General features: G+C 39.4%; 1 protein-coding gene across 10 annotated transcripts in view; it reads left to right on the top strand.

Annotated features, from left to right (window-relative positions):
* Nucleotides 1-23,186, top strand: part of NFIA (nuclear factor I A) — a 373,258-nt gene that overhangs the window by 290,874 nt on the left and 59,198 nt on the right. For 5 of the 10 annotated variants that reach the window (XM_038537348.1, XM_038537346.1, XM_038537354.1 and 2 more), the window contains exons 7-9: nucleotides 2,142-2,270; nucleotides 4,570-4,623; nucleotides 22,607-22,785. In XM_038537348.1, coding sequence (XP_038393276.1) covers nucleotides 2,142-2,270; nucleotides 4,570-4,623; nucleotides 22,607-22,785 — 362 coding nt within the window. The remainder of the gene's footprint in view (nucleotides 1-2,141; nucleotides 2,271-4,569; nucleotides 4,624-22,606; nucleotides 22,786-23,186) is intronic. The other 5 variants (XM_038537349.1, XM_038537353.1, XM_038537351.1 and 2 more) reach the window with 2 other exon arrangements.

Here is a 23,186-nt window from a genome sequence, read left to right as displayed (position 1 = left end):
AAAATTCTGCCATCTTAAAAGTTTTGACATTTTCATTTTCTGCTCTATTTCTGTTTCATGACACATAATTCAGGCATTTGACGGAGTTTAAATCAGTGGACTGGTTGGCAGCCTCAAAATGTGCTTTGCACAGGAGACGTTTGAATGAATTGAGGGATTTGTTTACATTTTGGTAACTCTTTATTTCCTCCCTTTAATTTTTTAATTTGAAATCCCCTCTCTAATGTAATTCTGTGATTATACCTTAGGCTAGGTTACTTGCAAATGAATGTTGGTCCAAAACCCCAATCTATCCTAATGATGTTAGAATTTTGGTATGGTGTGACTTTGGTTACTGATTCAAAGAGCAAGGAAACACATAGCTAAAGTCGCTTAATGACATGCTTTTTAATTCAAATCACATAGACATTGATCTGGAATGGTTAGGATCTAGATTTGTCAAGCTGGTGTGAAATCTCAAACCACTTCTCAATGTCCTTACATAGTACCATGCAAATGTGCTTACTAATTTGCAATTTGTTTTTCTTTTTTGAGGTCAGACTCTAAAGTTTTACTATGTCCATGTATCAGTTAGTAAAGCCACAGATAAAGCTGAGACTGTTACATGTAGTTTAAATATCTTTTCAGGCCACTTGCTGTGTTCTAGACTCGCTGGATATCCTGAAAACAGAAGGGGCAAAACAGACTATCCTTATAGAATCTGTAGTCACGCTCAAAGCTTGTGTTGTAGAACCTCATTAAGGAAATCTGTGAACATAAATAACAAGGACATTTTGAGATACAGTCCAAGCTAAGTTTTGGGACACTTCTATACCTATAAAGTGCTTGGCACAGTGCATAGGAGTTAGTAACTCTCAATAACAGGTACACGCTAATATCATTGTTATTTTCACTACGTATCTTTCCAGCTCACCCAAATAATTCTTTCACATAGACAGAATAACACATGTAGACATTATGTAAGTAAAGGAGATTTGGTTCTTTTGACATGAATACAGACCAGTTTTGTGCTGCAAATGTAAGAGAGCCCAAATTTGTCCTGTAATGTGGAGACAAGGAGTCATTTCCTTTATTTTTATATCCAAGTTTTCATTGTTTTAATTGGCACCCTACCAAACTGATAGATGCCTCCAGTTGTGTATGTCAGCGTGGTTGCTGAGAACATTACAAACTCAGTAATTACAAGAGACTATTTTCCCATTATTTTCTTCCCAAAGCATTCTCTATGCTAGATGTTACGCAAACCTCAAAAACTATGTTAAAAATACTATTTTTAAAAACAAAATTTTATTGTATTTTCTTAACATAAATGTAATATATGTTCATCATAGAAAAAACAAGTAAGCAAAAAGAGGCAATGAATACCACCCGAATCTAACACACAGAGAACTGCCGTTACAGTTTATGTGTATTTTGTTCCAGTTCTTTCTCTGTACATAGGAATATATTTTTAAGTGGCATCATAGCACAACATCTTATTTCATAATCGCTCTCCATGTCTTTACTCCTTGTCAGGTCAGTAAATTATTATCTTTCCATGTCATTATTCTCTAACAGTGTTATTTGCATATTTAACCAGTTTCAATTGTTGGGCATTTAAGGATTTTTTTTTTTACTCTTTTCTTTCTTTTTTCAATTATAAATAATTCACAAGATAAGCAAGATTGAGTTGTCATTGTTAAAGGTTTTTTTTTTTTTTTTTTTTTAATGTTAAGGTAGCTAAATTATTTAAAATGTGGACTGAGTGCCTTGGCTCTTCAGTAAAGTACCTGGCAAGCTGAACTGATTGCAGCTGAGGTCTTCACGTGCCTTTGAGAGCCTCCTTTCTGAAGGGCCCCGGGAGCCACAGGCATATACTACCTGTAGGAAACACTGGGAAGTGGCCCTCTGTAATTAGACAAGATCAATAATGCCAAAGTCGACTGTGATTTAGTAGAATAAGTTGAAATCAATTATAGTTGGACTTACCAGGGGACCATGTTGTCCCTGTTTGTTCCTGTGACGAATTCAAAGAAACTCAAAGCAAATTTTGCACTCACAGGTGGATTTCTTTTTTTAATTCTTTCAGTTTTATCTTTTAGGTTGTACAAGCTGTCGTGCCATGAATTAAAGTGTGCTTATCACTCCATCCTTCTTGCCAGGAATGCCATCTCCAACCACACTGAAGAAGTCGGAGAAGTCTGGTTTCAGCAGCCCCTCCCCTTCGCAGACCTCCTCCCTGGGAACTGCATTCACACAGCACCACCGACCTGTCATCACAGGACCCAGAGGTGAGCGGCTCCACAGGCATCCTTGCTTGTGCTTAGATCATGTCCTTGTAAACAACGTAGCAAAAGGAGAGACAGGGAGGTCTCTCCCAGAGTGCTCCTAAAGGCACCCAGGCCAGTTTCTCATCCGTGGGGACAGCTTTGTTGTCAAATCCTTGATCCTCATCTCAGGCCAAAAAAAAGACCACACCTGTCATTCTCAGGGGGATGCTGCAAAGAGGTACGAGGTAATTCGAATTGAACCAAAATCAAATCTGTCCTACAAATTGTACAAGAGGAGTGCGTGCATGCGTGCGTGTGTGTGTGTGTGTGTGTGTTAGGTGAATATATTTTCCTGTAGTTAGTTACCTGTTTTCAAGTAAGAGCTGTGTTTCATTCTCATTCCTGCTGATTCCCTTTCCTTAAAACCTGATTTCAATATGTGGCATTTTGCATTGAGGTTGTTTGCATCACGGTGTTGACGAGCAGTCTTCACTCACTCCTTTTGAAGTGGTAGATAGTTAGTCTGGTTTTCATTGCAGTGTTTTCATTATTTTTGTCTCGTGTGCTTTTAAGTTTATTATTAAAATGTGTCCACAAGAAATATGATTTGTATTTCACATTAAAGACAAGCTTTAAACCTCAAGAGAATGTCAGCAAATCACTTAACTTGCTCTTATTGCAAGATGAAAATATTTATTAGTTTGTTTATGAAACTCCACAGTAGGAGTATGAATAATTGTAACCACGTTTACTTTCTGCCATCAGATTGTCGCTTAGGTAGGTCTGTGATCCACCAGCTGGTATTATAAAACATCCTAGAAAAAGTTATGGTCTCGTGTCTACTTTGACATATGCCTGGGGAAACTGATATTTCTTGCATTAATCTCAATGTTAGACCCACAAATCTGAATCCCTTTATGAATACTCCGTGAGCATCTCAGGGAAATAGGGCAGTTGAGAGGGCTGTCCAATGCACACGTGCAGAAATCACTCTGAAGAAAATAAGTATTCAGAGTATTTTGTGAAGTGATTACTATATCCACAATTATGAAAACCTACTTGCTCCATCTTTAAACATCTTGTGATCATTGACAGAATTTTCTCAAGATCCCTTATTATTTCACTTGTGTGGTATGCACGCGCGCGTGTGTGTGTGTGTGTGTGTGTTATAATCAGAAAGGCAAAATAGATTTTTTTTTATAACTTGAAAACTTTGCATCCAAATTGGATTATACAGTCCCAGAATGAGTCTCTGTAAATGGGCTATGGTATTATTATTATTAGATAATGATATTATATAATGATATTATAATTATATAATGATATTATATGATATTATCCTCATAGTCAGCATTCATTAAGCATCTAAACTGTGGTGGAAAATAAAAGATACAAAGTCCTTTTAGTCAGAAGACTTTTTGGTCTCAGAAATAAGGCATGTGACATTTCACATCTTTTTATGGTCAGGTTAACATTTTAAATGCTAAATGAATGTTAAAAGTAGAAATTTCGGCAGGGACTATGGAGGTTTGTTCATTCATTAAACAAGTTACTAAGTGAGTGCCTGTCGCTGGGAATTCAGTGGTTTCTGGCCACATAAAGCATACAGTCTAGGGCAGAAGAGATACAAGAAAATAAGCATTCAGAAGATGATGTGGAATGTGCTATTACTACTTTTTATCAAATAGAGAAAATTCAAAGTTTAGACAGCGTTGAAGTCAAATCTTAAGAAGTTGCTTGCATGAATAGACGGCATTTCAAGCAGAAGAAAGATTTAGTGTAACAAGATAATAAGGAATGGGAAGAACAGTAGGCTGGCAATCAGGATAGCTGGTAAGCTGCCTCTTTGCCTTTCCATTTCTCTTGTGGATTTTTTAATGTCCTCACCAATAAAATGGTTCAGTACTATTGTTGAATGAACTTTTCCTCCCAACTTCCTGATCTTAATGTAGAAACACAATAAAACAGTATTTGTAAAGACTCTTTGAGGAGCATAAAGCAATGTACATATATTATCATTTATTCAATAAATATGAGGTGCCTTCTATGTGTCTTGCCTTAAAGCCATAGTTCTACAAATTATTATAACAATTCTAGAATTTACCCATGGAGTGCCAAGATTGGGAGCTTCTTCATGCTAGGTACTTAAACACATTTGCTAAAATGACCCACCCTGGGTTGAACCAAAGTGGACCTCCTTAACCTTCAGAACAATGAGCTTTGATCTCCTGTTCATACCATGAAAAAATGTTTATGAGGAAAAGAGAAAGATGCCTAGTTTAAGAATTATGGAATACCAAAGATTCTTTGTTTTCACCAGAATTCAAGATGGTTCCCAGCATCCTCGGTTCTCCTTTCTGGAAAATCTACTCAGGTACCCATTCTTATTGCACCCTGCCCCCCCCCCTTAGTGGTCTGGTAAAGGGAATTTAATTTAGATGAAACTCTTCATTGGCATCTTTGTGGCAAGAATCACAGAGCAGGGATCCCTGGGTGGCACAGTGGTTTAGCGCCTGCCTTTGGCCCAGGGCGCAATCCTGGAGACCTGGGATCGAATCCCACGTCGGGCTCCCGGTGCATGGAGCCTGCTTCTCCCTCTGCCTATGTCTCTGCCTCTCTCTCTCTCTCTCTCTCTCTGTGTGTGTGACTATCATAAAAAAAAAAAAAAAAGAATCACAGAGCAGAGATGGCTAACCTGAGACATTTTAGGGCTAAGATACTTACAAAGGTTAGAATTGAGCCTCTCTCTGTCTAAAAAATATTTGCTGTAGGCACCATGATGCCCTTTATTCTTCTCTGAACCAGATGATAAGCTAATGTTTGGGATGAGATCACAGGATTAGGAGTCGATGTTTTAGGAATATGGGGCCAAAGGGAAGGAGAGACAGTCTGACTGAATGAGTCGGTGTGGAGTACATGTGATGTGTACATCAAGGAGACTTTAGCCTTGCTATTCCTTTTATTGTAAAGAGTTGCCATAACCCAAATCATGAGAGAATCCAGACAGACAGTTGAAGTTCAAAGGGCCTAGAAGAAGAGACAGGTGTGTCTTTTATCAGAGTCCTGGGGTACAGGGACAGGTGAAGCTGTCTATTACACCCTTGCTTAGAATCACATGGCATATCCACTCCTGCATAGTACCCAGATTGCAGGGCTTCTGCTGCCTTCTTCAGAAATTTCTTAAAATTTCCCATTGGAATATCTTGATTAGACAAACACCAGTTTGTAAGCAATAACTGTGTAATATATCTCAATGCCCAGACCAGGGGTGATATTTTAACAGAGCTACAACCAAAACAAGGTCAGCTAGCTAAAAAAAACAATGGCCCTGTTATTTTAATTTATTTTCCAAATTTGGAAATTTGGTGGACACTTGTTACAAAGGAAACCTCTCTTTGAAATTGCAGAGCAAATGCAAAAAAAAAAAAAAAAAATAGCGTCTTAAAGGGAGGCAGCATTGCATAGTGGGTGAGCATGGATGCTTAGGGGTCAAATGAACCAGCATTTGAATCCTGTCTCCACCACTTTTATCAGCTGTGTGAACCTGGTACATTGCTTTACTTCTCTGAGTCATAGGTCCTTGTCTATAAATTGAAGATCATAATCTCTACCTCAAGAGAATCATATCATCTGAGGAGCAAATGAAATCCTGTATTTGCAATTGTTTGCACAGTGCATGAAAATAGAGTACATACTCAAATCATGCAAACAAGTAAATCACCCATTTTCACCCAGGCTTTGAAAATTTCATGCTGTCCCTACTACTTTCACCTATCAACATTTTGTCCATCCCAAGACCAGCTCAAGAATGATTTCCTACATGAAGACTCCGTAGCTCCACACAGGCTGCCATCACCTCACACTCCTTAAAGGAGTGTGCTTTGCTAGTTAATGTACAGGTTTTGTCGCTCTCCTAGAATGAAACCTTTGGAAAGGAGGATCTATAACTTACACTTTTTGTTACCTTTATTGTATCTCATGCCATGGATTTTCTGCCCAAATATTGATGGATAAATAAAAACTACTCAAATTGCACATAAATGTACACAAGGAGCATTCATCCCCTCCCTGACATTGACAAGATCATATTGCTTCAGAAGAACTTAGAGTGATAAATGTATAATAGTTTATGCAGGACCTCTTTTTAAGAAACATCCAAGATGGGGAAGAATGACAGCCTTCCATCCAAAGAAAATTTTTGTAAGATTATATGAGTAAAACTTTGATATAAAAGTCATGTTTTTTTTTAGTTTCTGCTATTCAAATCACTTCTCTATGTACATCATGAAGGTAGATACATGGTTTCTTAAAATAAGTCCCCTCTCTGGTACTGGTTTTCTTTGTGGCTTTGATAAATCACTTAACCCTGTGGTCTCAGTTTAGTCATCTGTATCATGGGGACAATCCTTGGCCACCTGTGTAGGTACAATTAGGTAAAGGAGTTGAAGCATTTTGGAATAGCTTAAGGAGCGGAGAAGACATTAAGTTTCCATAAAAGCATTTGTATGTCATTATACATTATTGTAATTACTATGCACTTTTCAGCTGAAAGATTGGGCTTTCAAAGGCTTTCTTTTATCAGCACTTAAAAGTTCAACCATAATAGTATTTAATCACAACAGTTTGTTTTATTCATGATAATTGAAAAAAATCTTTGTTCTTCCCTTTGCTTTTTTAGGAGTTATAAGTTTGATGATTTAAAGGATCTAGCTCCTTTTATTGAAATTATTTGGAGCAATCGGTGATATTTTAGAGTGTCTGGAAAATTCATCTTCTTGAAACATAGGTGTCTGCCTAAAATCTTTGCTATTTTAAAAAACAAGATAATGAATGATACTTAATTTAAGCATTTCATTTCATTTAATGCTTTCTACTAAGTAAAGCAACTCTGTGCTTTAGAGATTTAGAAATGGGGAGGCGCCTACACTACACACATTGCAAGGCAGAGGTTGAAAATATTTAGCAAGTAAGCACTTACTGAGCTTCCTCTAGAACCACAGAATGTGAGAATAGTGCTCTGAAAATCTGGTCTAATCCGTTTCCTATATCAGCTAAAAATGTGTTTGACTGCAAGTACCAGAAAAATCTGACTAAACAGGTCATATTTTTCTTGTGAAAAGAAGTATGTGATTCAGGACTGTTAGAGCCCAGGGACTGAGATTTTTATCTCTTAGCCTTGATTTCACGGGTTGTATTCATCCTCATGCTGTGACCTCATGGTCACTATGTGGCTGCTGCACAACTGCCCTACATCTGCATCACAAGCAGAAAGAAAGGCCAGCTCATTCTGCCACCTTTTGTAGAATGTTATGCTGTGTGGCCGGAACTGTGTTGCATGCTCACCTCTAGCTGCAAGAGAAGCTAGGAAGTCTTTTTTTTTTTTTTTTTTTTTTTTTTTTTTTTAGCTGAATGCATTGCCACTCTGTATAAAATCAGGGCTTCATAAGTGGGGTGAGCAGGGGAGAAATATGCTGGTTAGCAGTTAGTAATGTATTCCACATTACTCTTGCAGATGGAGAGGTCTGGGCCAAGAACAGAAATCAAGTCTCTAATTCAGTGGCTTTTCCACCGCATCAGTAGGTTCTACCTTTTTCTCCCCACTGGGAGAAGTAAACTTCATTTATATAAACAATTAATTTGTTTTCACATTTTTTATTAGCCTAAGACATAACATAGTCATTTAGATCTTTTGATAAGCATGACATAGCCCATGTTATCATACTGAGTTTTTTAATAACAGCCATAAACAAATCACTTGACCTTTTTTTATTAGCTCTTGAATCCTTGCTACCAGTAATGCAGGGTTCCCGCTAGTTGCAAGTCACTTCAAAACACAATTTTGGGGGTCAGTGTGACTTTTTTCAGCATTGAAATTGATTCGCACACTCCCCTGTCTGGGGACCCATTAATTTTTTCCACAAATATTTATCAACCACAACAGCATGTACAAGGTGCTCTACTAGTTGTCGAATAAGGTGAACAAGAGAAGCCTGGGCCCTGGCCTCAGAGTGCTTACCTCGTGGTGGGTAACAGGACAAGGAAGCCAGCAGGTGTATTACTGTGATAGGGGAACCACAGGGTGTTGTTGGGGACAAGAGCATCCTAATAGAGAACTGCTGTGACATTTGGCAATGGGAGAATCCAGGCAAGCATAAGACTTAACCCCTATTCTCCTGCAGAGTGCCTTTTACCTGTAAGTGTGCAAAACAAAGCAACACCAACAAGTCGTTCTTTTGGATTAAAAAAAAAAACTGAGGAATTAAAGACATGCACAATGTGAGCATGAACCTCAACCACCCACTTGTTTCTGAGTCCAAAAACATACATGATGGGAACTGAGAAGTAAAATCGCCCTGGTACTGAAAATATACATAAGATACGCTAAAACAATAGCCATATAAACCAAAGATTTATTGTGCAGCTTTCAAAGAGTCATGCCAGTTTCTGTTTGGAGAGGTAGTCAGAAGTTTATAAGCTCTATAAACCTCTCTAAGTCCATGATCCTCATGATTCAGGCGGGGATCCTGCTCTTAGTGATGAAACATCTAAGGGTCTGCAGTTAACAGTATCTCCCGGTTTGGCCAAGAAAAACATACTGCAGAGAATTATGAGAATTAAGATCACCTTCCAGGAAGTGGAGGTCACCAGGAAAGATTGGAGGAGTGCAGATTCATAGAAAATAATAGAGGAGGAAAGAAAGAGAGGTAAAATATGAAGGCAGCAGTTGTCGTCTAGTGATAGAGCAGGAACCATGGCTTTATTCCTCCTGCCTGTGTCCCTCCACCTTGTACCTGGTATAAGGAAAGCACTCAACAAATATTTGTTGAATGAACGAATGACTACATGGATTTGATTGAAGACACACTGAAGGTTTGGGAATAACAGGGAGTTATTTCCATCCCCCATGTGTAATGATAATGTAATATTCAAGTGCATGTATTTGGTAGCATTTAGGGAGCTGCACTGCATGGTGAATAAGTCCTCAGTACATATTCACTTTGTCTTAATGAAGAGCTTCTACCTTGACAGGCAGTAAGAGAAATACTGAGCTCAAGGTGATTTGATCCCCTTTATTACAAAATTTTTGTTGTTGAAACTAAGGGCTCACCAGAAGAAATACTCCATTTATCGCCACCATAACCATGGCACCTCTCCCTTGGCACAGGCCCCCCCTCTAACTCAGTGATAGGAGTGTTCAGCTTTCTTGCATCATATGTGCAAACTTCTTTGCCTCTTAGGAAAGCTTTTAACTTAGTTGTAGAACCTCCCCATGCCTTTCAAAGGAGCTGAATCTAATTTGTCTCTCCTGGTTTAGTGCAATTGAATCATCTCAGGAAAATGAGAAGCAATTAAATACCTGTTGCTAACAAGGTGCTGAAATAATCTGCCAACAGACACAAGGTGTTTATTTATTATTGGAGTATGTCATTTGAGAAAACATTACGTTGTCATTCTACAATAAGAATTGCCAGAATCGATTTTCAGATGGAGGCATCACAGACCTAACAAGTACCACTTTGAGGAGCATTAAAAGACAAGTTAAGAGGGCCTGTGAACATTGGTCAAGGTTAGCTCAAGTGCCAGTGTCCAACCCAGTGGGAAACCCTGTCGATGGGATTTGAAGGATCTGGATGGTGAAGAGGAAAGGCAGCTTTTTAGCAAAGGCCCTTTAAGCCTCAGTTCAGGAAATTATTAAATTCATTAGCCAGATACTTACCACCAGCTATTACTGCCCAGCCAAAGGAAAAAACAGTGCCAGCAAATGTTTTAAAACTACAACTAAACAAAAGTCAGGAAGCGTGTAATTAAAACTGTACCTTTATTGTATTGTAAAGAGTTTCACTATGACATGGAAAATATTTAAAGGAGAAGGCTGTTTAGCTAATTTGTCTGCAAGTGAACTGCTTAGTGGAAAACTATCCTAAATTAACTGTAAGGCCACCCACCGAGCGAACCTCATAAAAGGCCATGGCTGCTCAGCTTGGTTTTGTGTAACCGTTCAATAATTACTAGATAAATGCATAACTAAAAGCTCTATTACACTAATAATTTGTACTGAGATAGATGTGTGGGACACCCTGCTGGGTTAATTTGTCATCCCCGCAGCAAACTTCTAAAGAGAGCTCTTCTGTTGGGGGAATCGTGCTAATATGTGGTCCCAAGGAGGACAGGTTAGAGCAGTAAGACCAATTGGCTCCTTAATCTCTTAAAGAGGCAAAATGCCCCCAGGGTGAGCACCAGAGAGAAAAATAGGGTGATTAACCACGTGGGCCTAAATTTAAACTCATCTGGACAAAAGAAGCTGCTCTCCCTTGTTATTCCTTGCCCCTTTCTCTCCATCTGTCTCTCCTTCCCTCTCTTCCTCTCTTCCTTCCCCCACACCCCCACTATAGACCCACATAGGCACACATGGTGAAGGCAAGGTCCTAAGCAAGTTTTCTTTAAACTCCTCATTGATGAGCCTTCCTGGTATTGCTTGTACTATAAATCACATCATCAGATAAATCCCTAGCGGTTCTTTCTTCTTGGTCTAGCTTAATATAATGTGGATTCCATGTTTGGACTCATTCTTTATTTTCCTTTTTTTGGAATGGAATAAAAAAAGTCAATATTGGACTTGTATCTCGTTTTTATGTGGAATGTTTTCTTCTGTCACATATATACACACACACACAATTGCTGTTTTAAATATGAAGCTCACATTGAAGCTTCAGTGCAGGGTTTTCAACCTCCCCTATTGACAGAACCATAAATCATGTTAAAGTTAAGTGAATTACTGTAGCATGGAACTGTGGCTTTAACAATGTTTATGTAGTATCAGCTTATCATCCATGTAGGCAGAGGGGGGTGAGTACTGATATTTGAAATGGGAATATACAGCCCTATTAATGTGGTTGCAGTATTACAGAGAGTCACCCATTTCATGCTGCATGCTTTGTATTCTTGAAATTAGTGTACTTAATCACACGTAGAAGATGTTTTCTAAAATGTATATATTCACAGTAAATTTACATTTGTCATGTGCCATTGCTTCATTTGAAATGGGGACTGCTTCTCCTCCTTCCCCCCATCAAACACTTCCTTTCTCGGATGTGCAAAACACACATGAGCAACATCAGAGTTGCCAGGTTCCGATACAATAATAAGGGACCTGTGAACACAAACTTCTGAAGGGAAATAAACCATCTGACCTCTGAAAAAGAATTCAGATGGGAGCAGCAGAGGACAATGAAAAGTGCATGGGCTGTAGGGTCAGCCAGTGGGGTCCTGGATGGTCACTCAGGACCCACGTGTGCTTGTGAGAGTCACTTATCTTCTACCTTGCCTTTTTCCCCCACCTGTACAAAACATTAAAGCGTGAGGAAGAAGAGGAAGTGAAGTGACATATTGAAAGGGCTGGGTACTGTCGTAAGTATGGTTACTAAATACTCTGTGACTCCTTTTATCCTCATACCTGTGTTCGCTTTCTTTGAATGCGGTTCTGTCAAGAGGGTTCTCACTTCCTCCATCCCTCAATCCTCATCCCCAATCTGCTCTTTCTACCTGCTGCCGCGGGTCTAGAAGGAGTGCATGTTTCTCCTCTCTGGGTAGAGCCACAGAGGCCCAGAGGAGGAGATGTGGTCTCAGGGAAGTGAGCCAGTGGGTTACCCCATCCCACTGCTCTTGTCTGGTCGGGGGAACAGGGAACTCTCAGTGGGGCAAGCTAATAGCTCCCTCCCATTTAGCCATTGCAGAGACTTCTCTTTGCTATGTCTTCACTAAAGTTCAGATAAGCACCTCTTTTGTTAACAAGAGTCTGTGTTGTTTCTAGGAATCAATTCAGCAAGTAATTATTGAGCGTTTACCATCTGCCAAGCACTGTGCTAGACCCTAAATGAACAAACCAGACAAGTCCTGCCCCTGTGGTTTAGCCAAATAGGTAGATATGAAACAAAGTATTATCACTATGATGAGATTAATTGGAGGCGAACTCAAGAAAGGGATAATCCAGCACAGGTATTTAAAGTATTTCTGGGAGTTTGGATTTACTTGTGTGGGTCCCTTCTATTGGCACAGGATATGAATTTAGAAAACCTTGGCATCCCTGAGGGATATCTCCAGATCTTCCCAAATCCCTGAGTTCCTGAACACCGTAATAAAAGTTGTGAAATTCCTACATACCCAGTAATGAATGCTTTGAAGATATGCTAATATAGACTCTTTCAAGTGAAATATTCTTAGGAGTGAAAGAACCCAACCAAATGCCTTAACCATCCTTCTACTCCTCCAAAAGGAAATCATGGATTGGTGCTTGTAACTAAAAAATGTAGAGGTTTATGGCTTCAGGTAGAGCTGGATCCAGATGCTCAGGTGAGACCTTCAGAAATCTGTATGTCTTCTTCTTTCCTTCAGCTCTACTATCTTCTGTGTGAACTTCATTCTTAGGCTGAATCTCCTCAGAAAGTGGCATTAATGATGTGAGCAGCTCCAGGCTTAATTTCCACCTATGTAACAATCCCAACGGAGAAAGAGAATAGCTTTTTTACAGATCTGGGAAAGGTTCTGCTCCTGGATGCTTATGACTCTGATTCTCCTGATTTGGGTCATTTGCTTGGGTCACTTTTGGCATAATTCTTATGTTTAAAGGTAAAGGGGTTTCTCATTGGTGTGGCCTGGGTGGCATGCATACCCACAGAGCCAGGAGGTAGGGTTAAGGCCACTCTTGACCACATAGCTTGGGGCTGAGGGAAGGGTAGGTAACCCTCAAAAACCTGAGAGCTCTGTTTCCAGAGGGAATGGCAAGACAGAGAAAGCTGAGCCCTTTTTACCTAGCTGAAGTGACTTATTCCTGCAGTTAGGATTTGCAGGACACAGGTTAAATGCAGGATCTAGAGAGTGGTGATTAACCCATGCTATGGGCCTCCAGGTCCATGAAAGCAGTCCAACTCTTGATATCATTATTGCCACATTGCATTATATGATCCTGATTATTTTTCATGTATCTTAATCTATTCTAAAAAAAAACAATTCTAAGAATAACAAATAACCCACAGTCTAATGTACTGCCTAGCACATAGTTGATTCTCAACACATACCTTTTTTAAATGAGTGAGCCTTGCTAGGTACTAGAATTAATTCTAATCCTGAGAAAAATACTTTTTTTCCTGTGCTATTTTATCCAATTTCTGGATAAGAAAATGTGAGCTCAGAAATGTTGAGTGACTATTCCAAATAGGACAGGGAGTGATGATTTCAGATGCAGAATAGTCGAGCTCTACAACCCAAACACGACATATGATTTCCATTCACAGTAGAGGAAGTGAGGAGGCTGACACACAGAGCTAATGGAATACCCAACCTGGGATAAAATCTTGAACCCCTAACTTCAGACACTGGGCTGATTCTTCTCCTCCTTCCTCCCCTTGTGTCAAATCTACTACAGGAAGAATAAATCCTTCAATCCTATAGGGTATATTCAGGAAGATACTTGGAATTCAGGAGGACGCTTTGAAAGTAACCTCCGCTTTAGTAATCCTATCTCTCAGAAATAGGGGCTTAAACCACAATGTAAACCCGACAATTCGGTGGAGGAAATGCTGCAAATCAGCCCACGCTTTTATTTTTGTCATGGGTTTTGCTGTTGTTTATTTGCTTGTTTTTTGCCCTTTTTTTTTTTTCACATTGGCAAATACTTGCACAACCACCAGTAGTCCTCTAAGGGGCTGGAGCACCTCCATGGACTTTACTTCGGAAATTCTCTTTTGCAGGACTGCAATTTGTTAGAGGACTCCCTGCCTCGTTCCATTAACCTCTGTGATCACCCAATCTGTGGGGTTGTTTTTTTCTCAAGTGTTTTTCATGTTTCTTATTATTGATCTCTTATTTCATAGCATTGGTTGCAGATAACATAGACGCTCCAGTTCTCGTCATAGAATGGAATTCTTGTCAACTTTGCTTAAACAGTCCCTCTTCATATTTCCAATAATCATAGCTGTTATGTGGCATTTGAACATATTTCACACTAGCCATCATGGCAGCCTAGGCAAGTAGTGTGCAAATATAGCATATTCAGAGAGGAGGTCCCGTCAAGATCCCAAGGCTGGCACTCTATCTCACAGAGCTTGAACAAGTACACTCAGGGATTTTAAAACTCAAAAAAATTACAGCCTTTACAAAGCCAGGATGTCTTGGAGATTGTGTTCAAAAATACTCTATAACTTAGTACCTCAGAAACACTTGAAAAATAATTTCTTTTAAAGGGCACGTGCTGGGACACCTGGGTGGCTCAGTGGTTGAGCGTCTGTCTTTGGCTCAGATCATGATCCCAGGGTCCTGGGATCTAGTCCTGTATCAGGCTCCCTGAGGGGAGCCTGCTTCTCCCTCTGCCTATGTCTCTCCGTCTCTGTGTGTGTCTCTCATGAATAAATAAATAAAATCTTTTAAAAATATTTAAAAATAAGGGGGCACATGTTCCCTAGTTTAAGATATTTTAGATTTCAATGTTACTACTATGGATCAGTTGTACTGAGTATTTGTAACTGTAATCCCAGAGACAGACTTCCATTGGAATGCAAAGCTACGTAAGCATCAGCGATTGAGTACAAACTACATTTTGCAGAAGAGAGAACTAGAAGAGAAAGAAGTCACCCATATTAATAAAGCCAAGTAGTGGCAGAAACAAAACTATAAGTTCCTTCATCTAGTTAGTAAATTTTCAAAAAAAAATAATTATTATAAAGTTTTCTTTAAAAGCACTCCTGGGATGCCTGGGTGGCTCAACCATTGAGCATCTGCCTTTGGCCCAGGGCATGATCCCAGGATGCTGGATCGAGTCCCACATCGGGCTCCTTGTGGGGAGCCTGCTTCTCCATCTGCCTGTGTCTCTGCCTCTCTCTTTGTGTCTCTCATGAATAAATGAATAAAATCTTAAAAAAAAAAAAAAAAAAAAACTCCAGATCTTCTTTTAAAACTTTTTTTTTTTTGTAGTATTTAACATGTATCAGATCTCTGATAAGCAACTCCCAAAAACTGACATGGTGGGCCTTTCAAAGGGTAATAGAAATTTGCATTGTATCTGGGTTTGCTGGGGCCTGGACTGGGGAGCGGGAGGGCACAGTGTGGGAGCAGGAGGAAGACATGTTCAGATCCTGATTAGGTTGGAAGTATGCCTGGGTAAGCAGGGGTCTACATGGTAAAGGGGGAGGTCAGTATGGACACTCAAGGACTGTAGATCTAAGTGAAAAGTAGAGCCTCGAGGGAGACAGCTCCCTAATTCTAAGTTTCTAGATTGTCAGAGTTTGAGATTTAAGCAAAGGTACAGGTTCAAAGTATATTTGGTTAAAAAGTCTTTATAGGTTATTGTATCTATGATAGCTATGAGCGTTAGATCAAAATTGTTGCTACTGTTGCTTTGTTTTGCATTTTGTTGTTAAGGGATTTTTTTTTTCAAGACCCTCATGTCATGTCCATACTTGATAGTACCTACTGTCTCATCATTATGTATTTATTTATGTATTCATTTGTCCAAGAGACAGATTATTTATTCATTTGTCCAAGAGACAGATAAGCAGCAGGTCCCTCTTAACTCGTACTTACTATTCCTTTCCCCTTGTATATTCTGTAATCCAAATAAATCTTAGCAAATAGGAACAATTTTTAATTTATTCACCCCCCATCCTCATCCCCATCCTTACTTATGACAGTATTTCCAATAAAAGAAGCTATTTATTGATCACCTACCCTCATGGTCAGGAACTACACCATGTGTTTTTGTCTTTGTCTCATTGGATCTTAACAACAAATCTATGAGGTGTTATTCACCCCACCATACAGAAGGCAAAACCGAGTCATAGAGAAGCTTAGAAACTTAAAGCATAGCTGATAAGTGAAAGATCTAGAATTAAATCTACACCTATTTGACTCTAAAGCCCACAGTCCTCATATTATACATTTTTTGGATTCATATGTTTAACTTGAAATTATACACACACAAGTATGGGAAACCAGCACAGACCAAAGCAGGTTAAATAATGGTGAAGACAGACAATCAAAGAGCTATAATGGGGGAGTGGAGGAGGAGTGGGTGAAGGTAGTCAAGAGGTAGTCAAAAGGTAATCAAAGAAAAAAAAAGCGACAATGGAGTTAGTAGAAATATAGAAGGAAAGCAGATTGCTTTGAAAGCTTCAATACAGTGAGGCTTCAGCAGAAAGATGGACCAGCAGAAAGACAGGGTTTAGTAGGGAAGAGCTGGAAGGAGCAGTGATCATCAGGTGCTCAACTCATGAGCACAGCATGGCAGGTGTTTGGAAAGTGAACAGGAGTTATATGGGGCCAGCACACTATGGCCCACAAGTCAAATCCAGTCCTCTGCCTGTTTTTGAAAATAAAATTCTATTGGAACATGGCCACACTCATTTGTTTGTGTGATATCTATGGCTGCTTCTGCACCATAGCAGCAGAGTAGAATAATTGCAGGCAGAGACCGTGCAGCCTGCAAAGTCTAAACTCTCTGCTCTCTGGCCTTTACAGAAAACGTTTGCCAACCCCTGGTCTAGATTATAAGCCAGAGCCTCAGGGCAAGAAGGGTCCTTCAGTGGCTAATATTGATCTAAATAAAAATGTTAAAAGACCTTGCCCTCCTCCCCTCCCCCTTTCTGTCTGTTTTTCCAGGAGACCTTGGAATTTGATTTCCAACCCGAGGATCCCCTTTATTCAAATGGAATAGAAAATACCAACCGTCTTGGAAGTGCAGCATAGCATAAAGTTACTTTGGTAGCAGGAATATAAAAATATCAAGTGCTTGACCAGCTATCATGCAATGTCATTTGTTTCTCTCCTGTGACATCTGGGTCTTTCACATGCATCTGAGCAATGTTAAAGATAGGTACTCTAGGTTTTGAAAGCCTTGGGTTGCCTCAAGTCAGAGGTTTGTTATTCAGACAAGGCTGTACCTCCTAAAGGCTTAAAAACCATTGCCAAGTCCCCTTTCCTTGTGTCTCTATTAAAGTAAATCCCAGGGACACCTGGGTGGCTCAGCGGTTAAGCATCTGCCTTTAGCCTAGGGCATGAACCTGGAGACCCGGGATTGAGTCCCACATCAGGCTCCTTGCATGGAGCTCTGCCTGTGTCTCTGTGTCCCTGCCTGCCTCTCTCTCTCTCTCTCTCATGAATAAATAAATAAAATCTTAAAAAAAAAATCCCATACTTCCAAACTCCTGGGCTTTCATAAGTGGCCAGTCTGACTCATGCATGATTTATAAATTATAGCTATAGACCATTAAGATAGATTTCTCAGCTTTAGGTAAGCTACAGTGGCATCATATACTGTGGTTTTGAATTTCCGAAGAAACCAAGTACATAGTAGTTGACAACCCAAATAATTCGAATTCTATTTGCCTTTATGGAAGGCTTTTTTTTTTCTCCCACTTCTCCTTTTAGCGATCTACCTTATTAAAATCTTCACTTCTAAATATGAGTAGTCAGGAGTTCTTAATGCCACCCGTGGCTCTACGGCAATGGTTATTTTGGTCTAAAGTACCATCATATTGCTAAAGAGAGGAGTGGGGTTTTTCTGCTAACCGTACTAACACGGGAATGGTTTGGACTCTCACCTGTTGCCCCTGACTTTGTGTTGATTAATAGTAAGACTATGAAGTCTTATAAATGCCATGGCTTGGGAGTGATCATTCCTCCTGTGAGAGAAGAAGGCTGTGTGTTTTCCTGTGTTAAGAGCATGCTGCCCCTGAAAGGGGATTAGGTCGTATTGTTTGCGCTGCTCTCTTGACAGCTTTTCTTTGGAGCCTCCCAGACAAGAGACTCTAGGATTGCCAGAAAGGAAACGCTAAGGTGAAAAGAATCCAAGTCTCTATCCGATCTGTGAGAATCTGTGATGGTTTGTGAACGAGGAATAAAGCAATTAAGGCAATGTCAGGTTAAATACAAGAACCTATTTCAACCCATAAATTTTGGTTTGAGGAAAAATGTGGGAAGGTTCTTAGAATTCTTGGAGGTTGAGTTTGGGGAAAATTGCTAAAAATGGTGAGGAAGGATTACTTTCCTCTCTCTTTTCTTTCTCAAGCTTTATAAAAGAATGAAACGAGTTTCCAAACCTATCTAGCTATGCCTCCTTGATAGCATCCTTTTGAGCTAGAATATATGTTAGTAAGGCCTCTTCCCTATGGAGGACTCAGACTAAGAGTCCCTTGGATCAAATAAGACTCCCAACCTACACAGTAATACAGTCATTACCTTGACCTTCTCCTTCCCCAGTCCTCATTCTGCTTTAAAAGAGAAAGCATTTAAGTTTATACATTTAAGTTAAATATATATATAAATATATAAATAAAATATAAATATTTATAAAAATATAAATATAAATACATATTTATATTTAAAATATATATTATATACAATACATATTTACAATATATATTAACATATATACATATATGTGTGTGTGTGTGTGTGTGTATATATATAGTGTTGAATTTTTAGCTTTTTCTCTTTCAAACTAAAACCAAGAGAATCTTTTTAAAAGAAGCAGAGTCCAGGCAGGGACAGAGTAAAAACAAGTAAACCAACCTGTCTGACCTGCTTTCTTCTTTTTAAGTATCCAGTAATATGATCATTTTGTAATAAATAACTGAGCTCTACACCCTTTGGGAAATTCTGGCTCCCTGTTTCTTGAATTGTGGCTACTTTGTTCAGAATGTGTAGGCAGTGCGTTCTAGCCAAAGAAACCTGATCAAATTTCCTTCCTTCTTATTTGTATTGTTTGTGAAAAGCCCAGCAGTTGTTTTAAATAAGTCTGGCCCCTGGTTAAAATTTAAGCTGGTAGTGAGAACCATCCAGAGCAGAGTGTTTCTGACACTCTTTGCTGCTCCTGGCCTAGGGTACTAAGAGTATTAGACCCCAGAAGCAGCCAATTTTGTAGTGCCTTTTAATACACAAAATTGTATTAACATCAACATGGATACAGATGGATACACTGTAATAAACTGTAACCACTTGAGAAAAGCCTTTATTGACTCTCAAGTAAATAATGCACATTTTAAAGGATCTAGATATGCATTTACATAATGTGCTATAATTTTTTATTGTGTCAACTACACACACACACACACACACACACACACACACACATATCCGTAAGAGATGTTTTTCTCTGTCAAAAGTTTGGACTGAGACCATTCTTTGTGCATTGCATTAGTACCATGCCAGATTCAGAATGGTGGAATTCCCAAATGGTAGTTTCTCTTCTGTGGGACCCCTGATCTGAAGATCTCAGTGTATATTTAATGAATTTTACTGATTGAGCGATGGACTGATTTAACCCCAACAACACTTTGTAAAATGATTTGAAACTACTCAGACAAAAGCTTGGGCACACCAAAAATGTCTAACTCAAGGTCAAAGAGAGAAGACAAGAAACAGGAAAGAAGAAAATGCAAATCTACATGTTGCTGAAGTCTGAGCTTTAGAGAACCAAAGAACATGGGTCTTACCCCGTGAAAGAGTAATACTAGTGCTCTACCTAAAGACATGGGTCTTACCCCGTGAAAGAGTAATACTAGTGCTCTACCTAAAGCATGTATTTAATGATATTTAACAGGACTGTGTAATGTCTGTAACACAACTGATTTCCTTCTGAAGAAATGAAAGCTCAGGACCTCAAATGATTTGTATGCCCACTTTCACTAATGGCTGCACCAGAAAGTCCAAAGCATAACAAAGTAAGGGTTGTGAAGGATGACCCTTTGAAATGCAGACTCAGCAACTGCCTGATTTGAAACTACAGGCGAAATGATTCCCTGGTGCTAATTAATTAAGAATTGGTCCTTATAAGTCAGTAGTTGCAGACTTAGTTTCATAGAGCACCACATGTTCTTAAGTTCGTGCTAAACTCGGTGCCACAAGGAAAAAGTGAATTGTTTTAGTAGAATATAATAAACTTGACAAAGGTCTGAATTCAGGTTGCTAATGATGTTCTTTCACCTATTAACAGTAACAAAGAGATGCTAGGATGGATGTTTGTTACCAACAATCAAAGGAGGGATTCCAAAATCTGTTGAGTTATTCCCTCTGTCCACTTCCTTTAACTTTTATCTGTCTGACATTTTACTCAAGTGAATATTTTCCCTTGGGCAGCATTCTCTGTGGGCCACCACGATGCATCCTCGAACGCCATTTATCACTTTCCACTGAGCACCTGAAGTACTGTCACTTTATCACTAAGGTCGGCTTCCTGGGGAATTTTGGCAGTGCAGTTCCCACCTTTGTGTTAGACATGCTGCCAAGGTTGACTGTATCATTTTGTTATGCTCAGTACATCCCCAGCCATATTTGGGAAATGTCCCCCCGCCCCCAATCCCTGACTGCAAACTATTTGGTCAACTGCAGGGTGCGGGGTCAAATTTTCTTGCTACCAGCAAAGATAGCCATGCCGTATTAGATGAACAAAACTCGTTTGGTTTCTTAAAGTCCCATGTGCAAAAGTAAGAGATGACCAGAGCCATTTAACAACTTAATCTTGTGGGTTTTTACTCAGAGACAATTATGGATCCCCAGATCCATAATTTATCATTTATTATATGAAGTCCTAAGTTTGACCAGTTCTGGCTTTTTGCCAGGTGGAAAAAAATGCAAGTGTTAAGTCTATTTGTATGGTTCTCGATTTCTGTACCACCCTTGTATTCATTCAATTGATCACTGTACATTTGACTAATACTTATTGAGTACCAGTGTTCTGAGGATATGACAGTGAATAATTAAACAGATGGAAAAACTATTTTCTAAGATGTGAAAGATTGAAAGAAGAGCAAGTATAAAGGATGGAAGATGACAACAATTCTGGTTTCATTGGCTGTGTTCAAGATGCCCTCAATTGTATGATTGAAGATAAAATTTTGTCTGTGTTGGCCCACTATTGTATCTCACACCCACAGTAGAAGCCCATCAGTGTTTATTGGATAGATTACAGGTTGCATGAATGAGGTGGTCCCATCAGATCATCCATAAGACATGGAATAGACTATTGCTTCCATTCCACATCCCCATTTTCACTCTTTAAAAACTATAGATGCAGTTCTGAACCTCAAAATCCTAGCCATTTCAATTATTAGTCAGAAAGTACCCCAATACTAAAGATAGTCCAGTAGGGAACAAAGAACCCATGGCCAGTGATCAATGGGAATGTATCATTTTTACAGTCCTCAGCCATGCTTCTAGAGTAGTGGTAGAAAGCACAGCCTCTCTTGCTTAGTCACCTCTACAGTTTTATGAGTCACTCTTGGTATTAGAAATTTTACTGTCTAAAATTGGAGCATTCCTTTGTTTGATCTTTGCAGGGACTCCTTGAGTTTGAAGACTTAAACTGCAAAGTGTAAGGGAAAATAAATATTCTCACCTGCTTTTATTTGGGAGCTGCTTCTCTGGCCTTCATTGAGAAGTGAGAGCTGCTACCTTGGCATTACTTGGTTTGAGTATCTCCAACCGTTCCCATGCCTGCTCTTCTTCTCTAGCAGATTTTATCAATCACCCTTCCAATTCAAGGGCAGATGTTCTCGCAGAAACATTATCAAGCGTCTCACATAAGTTTTTTAATCTACTGTAATCTTCTTGTACAAATAAAATGTAGCAGGGCTCAAATAAAAAGGAGTAATAGTTGTCTGAGTTCTTTTATCAATTTTTATGGGCAGAGGGCCCACAGTTTAACAGGAGTCACTGCCTACTCAGCCTGTGGGTTCCCCTGCTCTAACATTTATGCATTTCTGAGTTTCAGTTTGAAATGGCCAAAAAAGAAAAAAAATGTCTATGTAAACTGTCCATGTAAAGTGAGGCATCCAAATGGCACAGGTTCATTAAGTGATCATTTACTACATACTTCAAAAAAATTTCATCCTGTATTAGTCCCTAGAAATTTCCTTGAAAGGGGTATAAGAGCTTTAACAATGAATTATTGTCTATGGGTTAGCTCAGCATGAAAGAGGATCCATATGTGCAAACTAGAATTTGTCATATGTAATGTCAGTTAAATCAGGTCTAATCTACCAAATACATTTTTTATTGCTTGCTTCATTAAAAAGGCTCTTAAGGTAATGAATAATCTTCAGCTTCACCAAGGATTATTAATGCCTTTATAACTCATGTCCACTGAAAATGGAAAGACAGCCTGAAACCCTACCCTAATCTAACCTCCATGTTTGTCTTAGAGCCTTAAGGAAGAAAATCTGTCAGAACTATCCAGTGTGAAATTCAGCGCCATAAGCAGTGCTGTGAGCTGGGTCAGGAAAGAAAGGAAAAAGGAGGTTGAAGCGGGCTTGATGCTGTGGCACAGCGGACCTTTCCCTTCATGACTCTCACGTTTTCTTTTCCTACAGCAAGCCCTCACGCAACACCGTCGACTCTTCATTTTCCAACATCGCCCATTATCCAGCAGCCTGGGCCTTACTTCTCTCACCCAGCCATCCGCTATCACCCTCAGGAGACGCTGAAAGAGTTTGTCCAACTTGTCTGCCCTGATGCTGGTCAGCAGGCTGGACAGGTGGGGTTCCTCAATGTAAGGAGACCTCTTTTTTTTTCCAATTTCTTTAGAAATATTAACCGAATGTAAAAATAACAAGGGGAGACCTTCTGACCATGTGACATTGTGCTCTAATGTTGCGCTGACGGACTCCAGGCAAATGTCATATTTATTCTAGATTGTGGGAAAGTTAACTTGCTCTAAGAGTGATTGGCCAGGGTTTAAAAAGTGTTTGTGTTAAGTTCGCAACTGTCAAGTTTATGGATATAAATCATCTCAAGGGTGAACCGTATAACCTTCTAAGGTCTGTGGGCTGATAATTCCACCTCAGGCACACTAACCCTTGGGCTCACGCGGTTAACAAAATAGAAAGACCAAATAATTTTAAATAATGATTTGGGGTGGTAGGGAGAAGTAGGGGGATGAGGGGGCACAGA

Source organism: Canis lupus, chromosome 5 (genome assembly GCF_011100685.1).
Source record: "Canis lupus familiaris isolate Mischka breed German Shepherd chromosome 5, alternate assembly UU_Cfam_GSD_1.0, whole genome shotgun sequence".
Lineage (NCBI taxonomy): Eukaryota > Metazoa > Chordata > Mammalia > Carnivora > Canidae > Canis > Canis lupus.
This window is presented reverse-complemented; position numbering and strand designations above follow the sequence as displayed.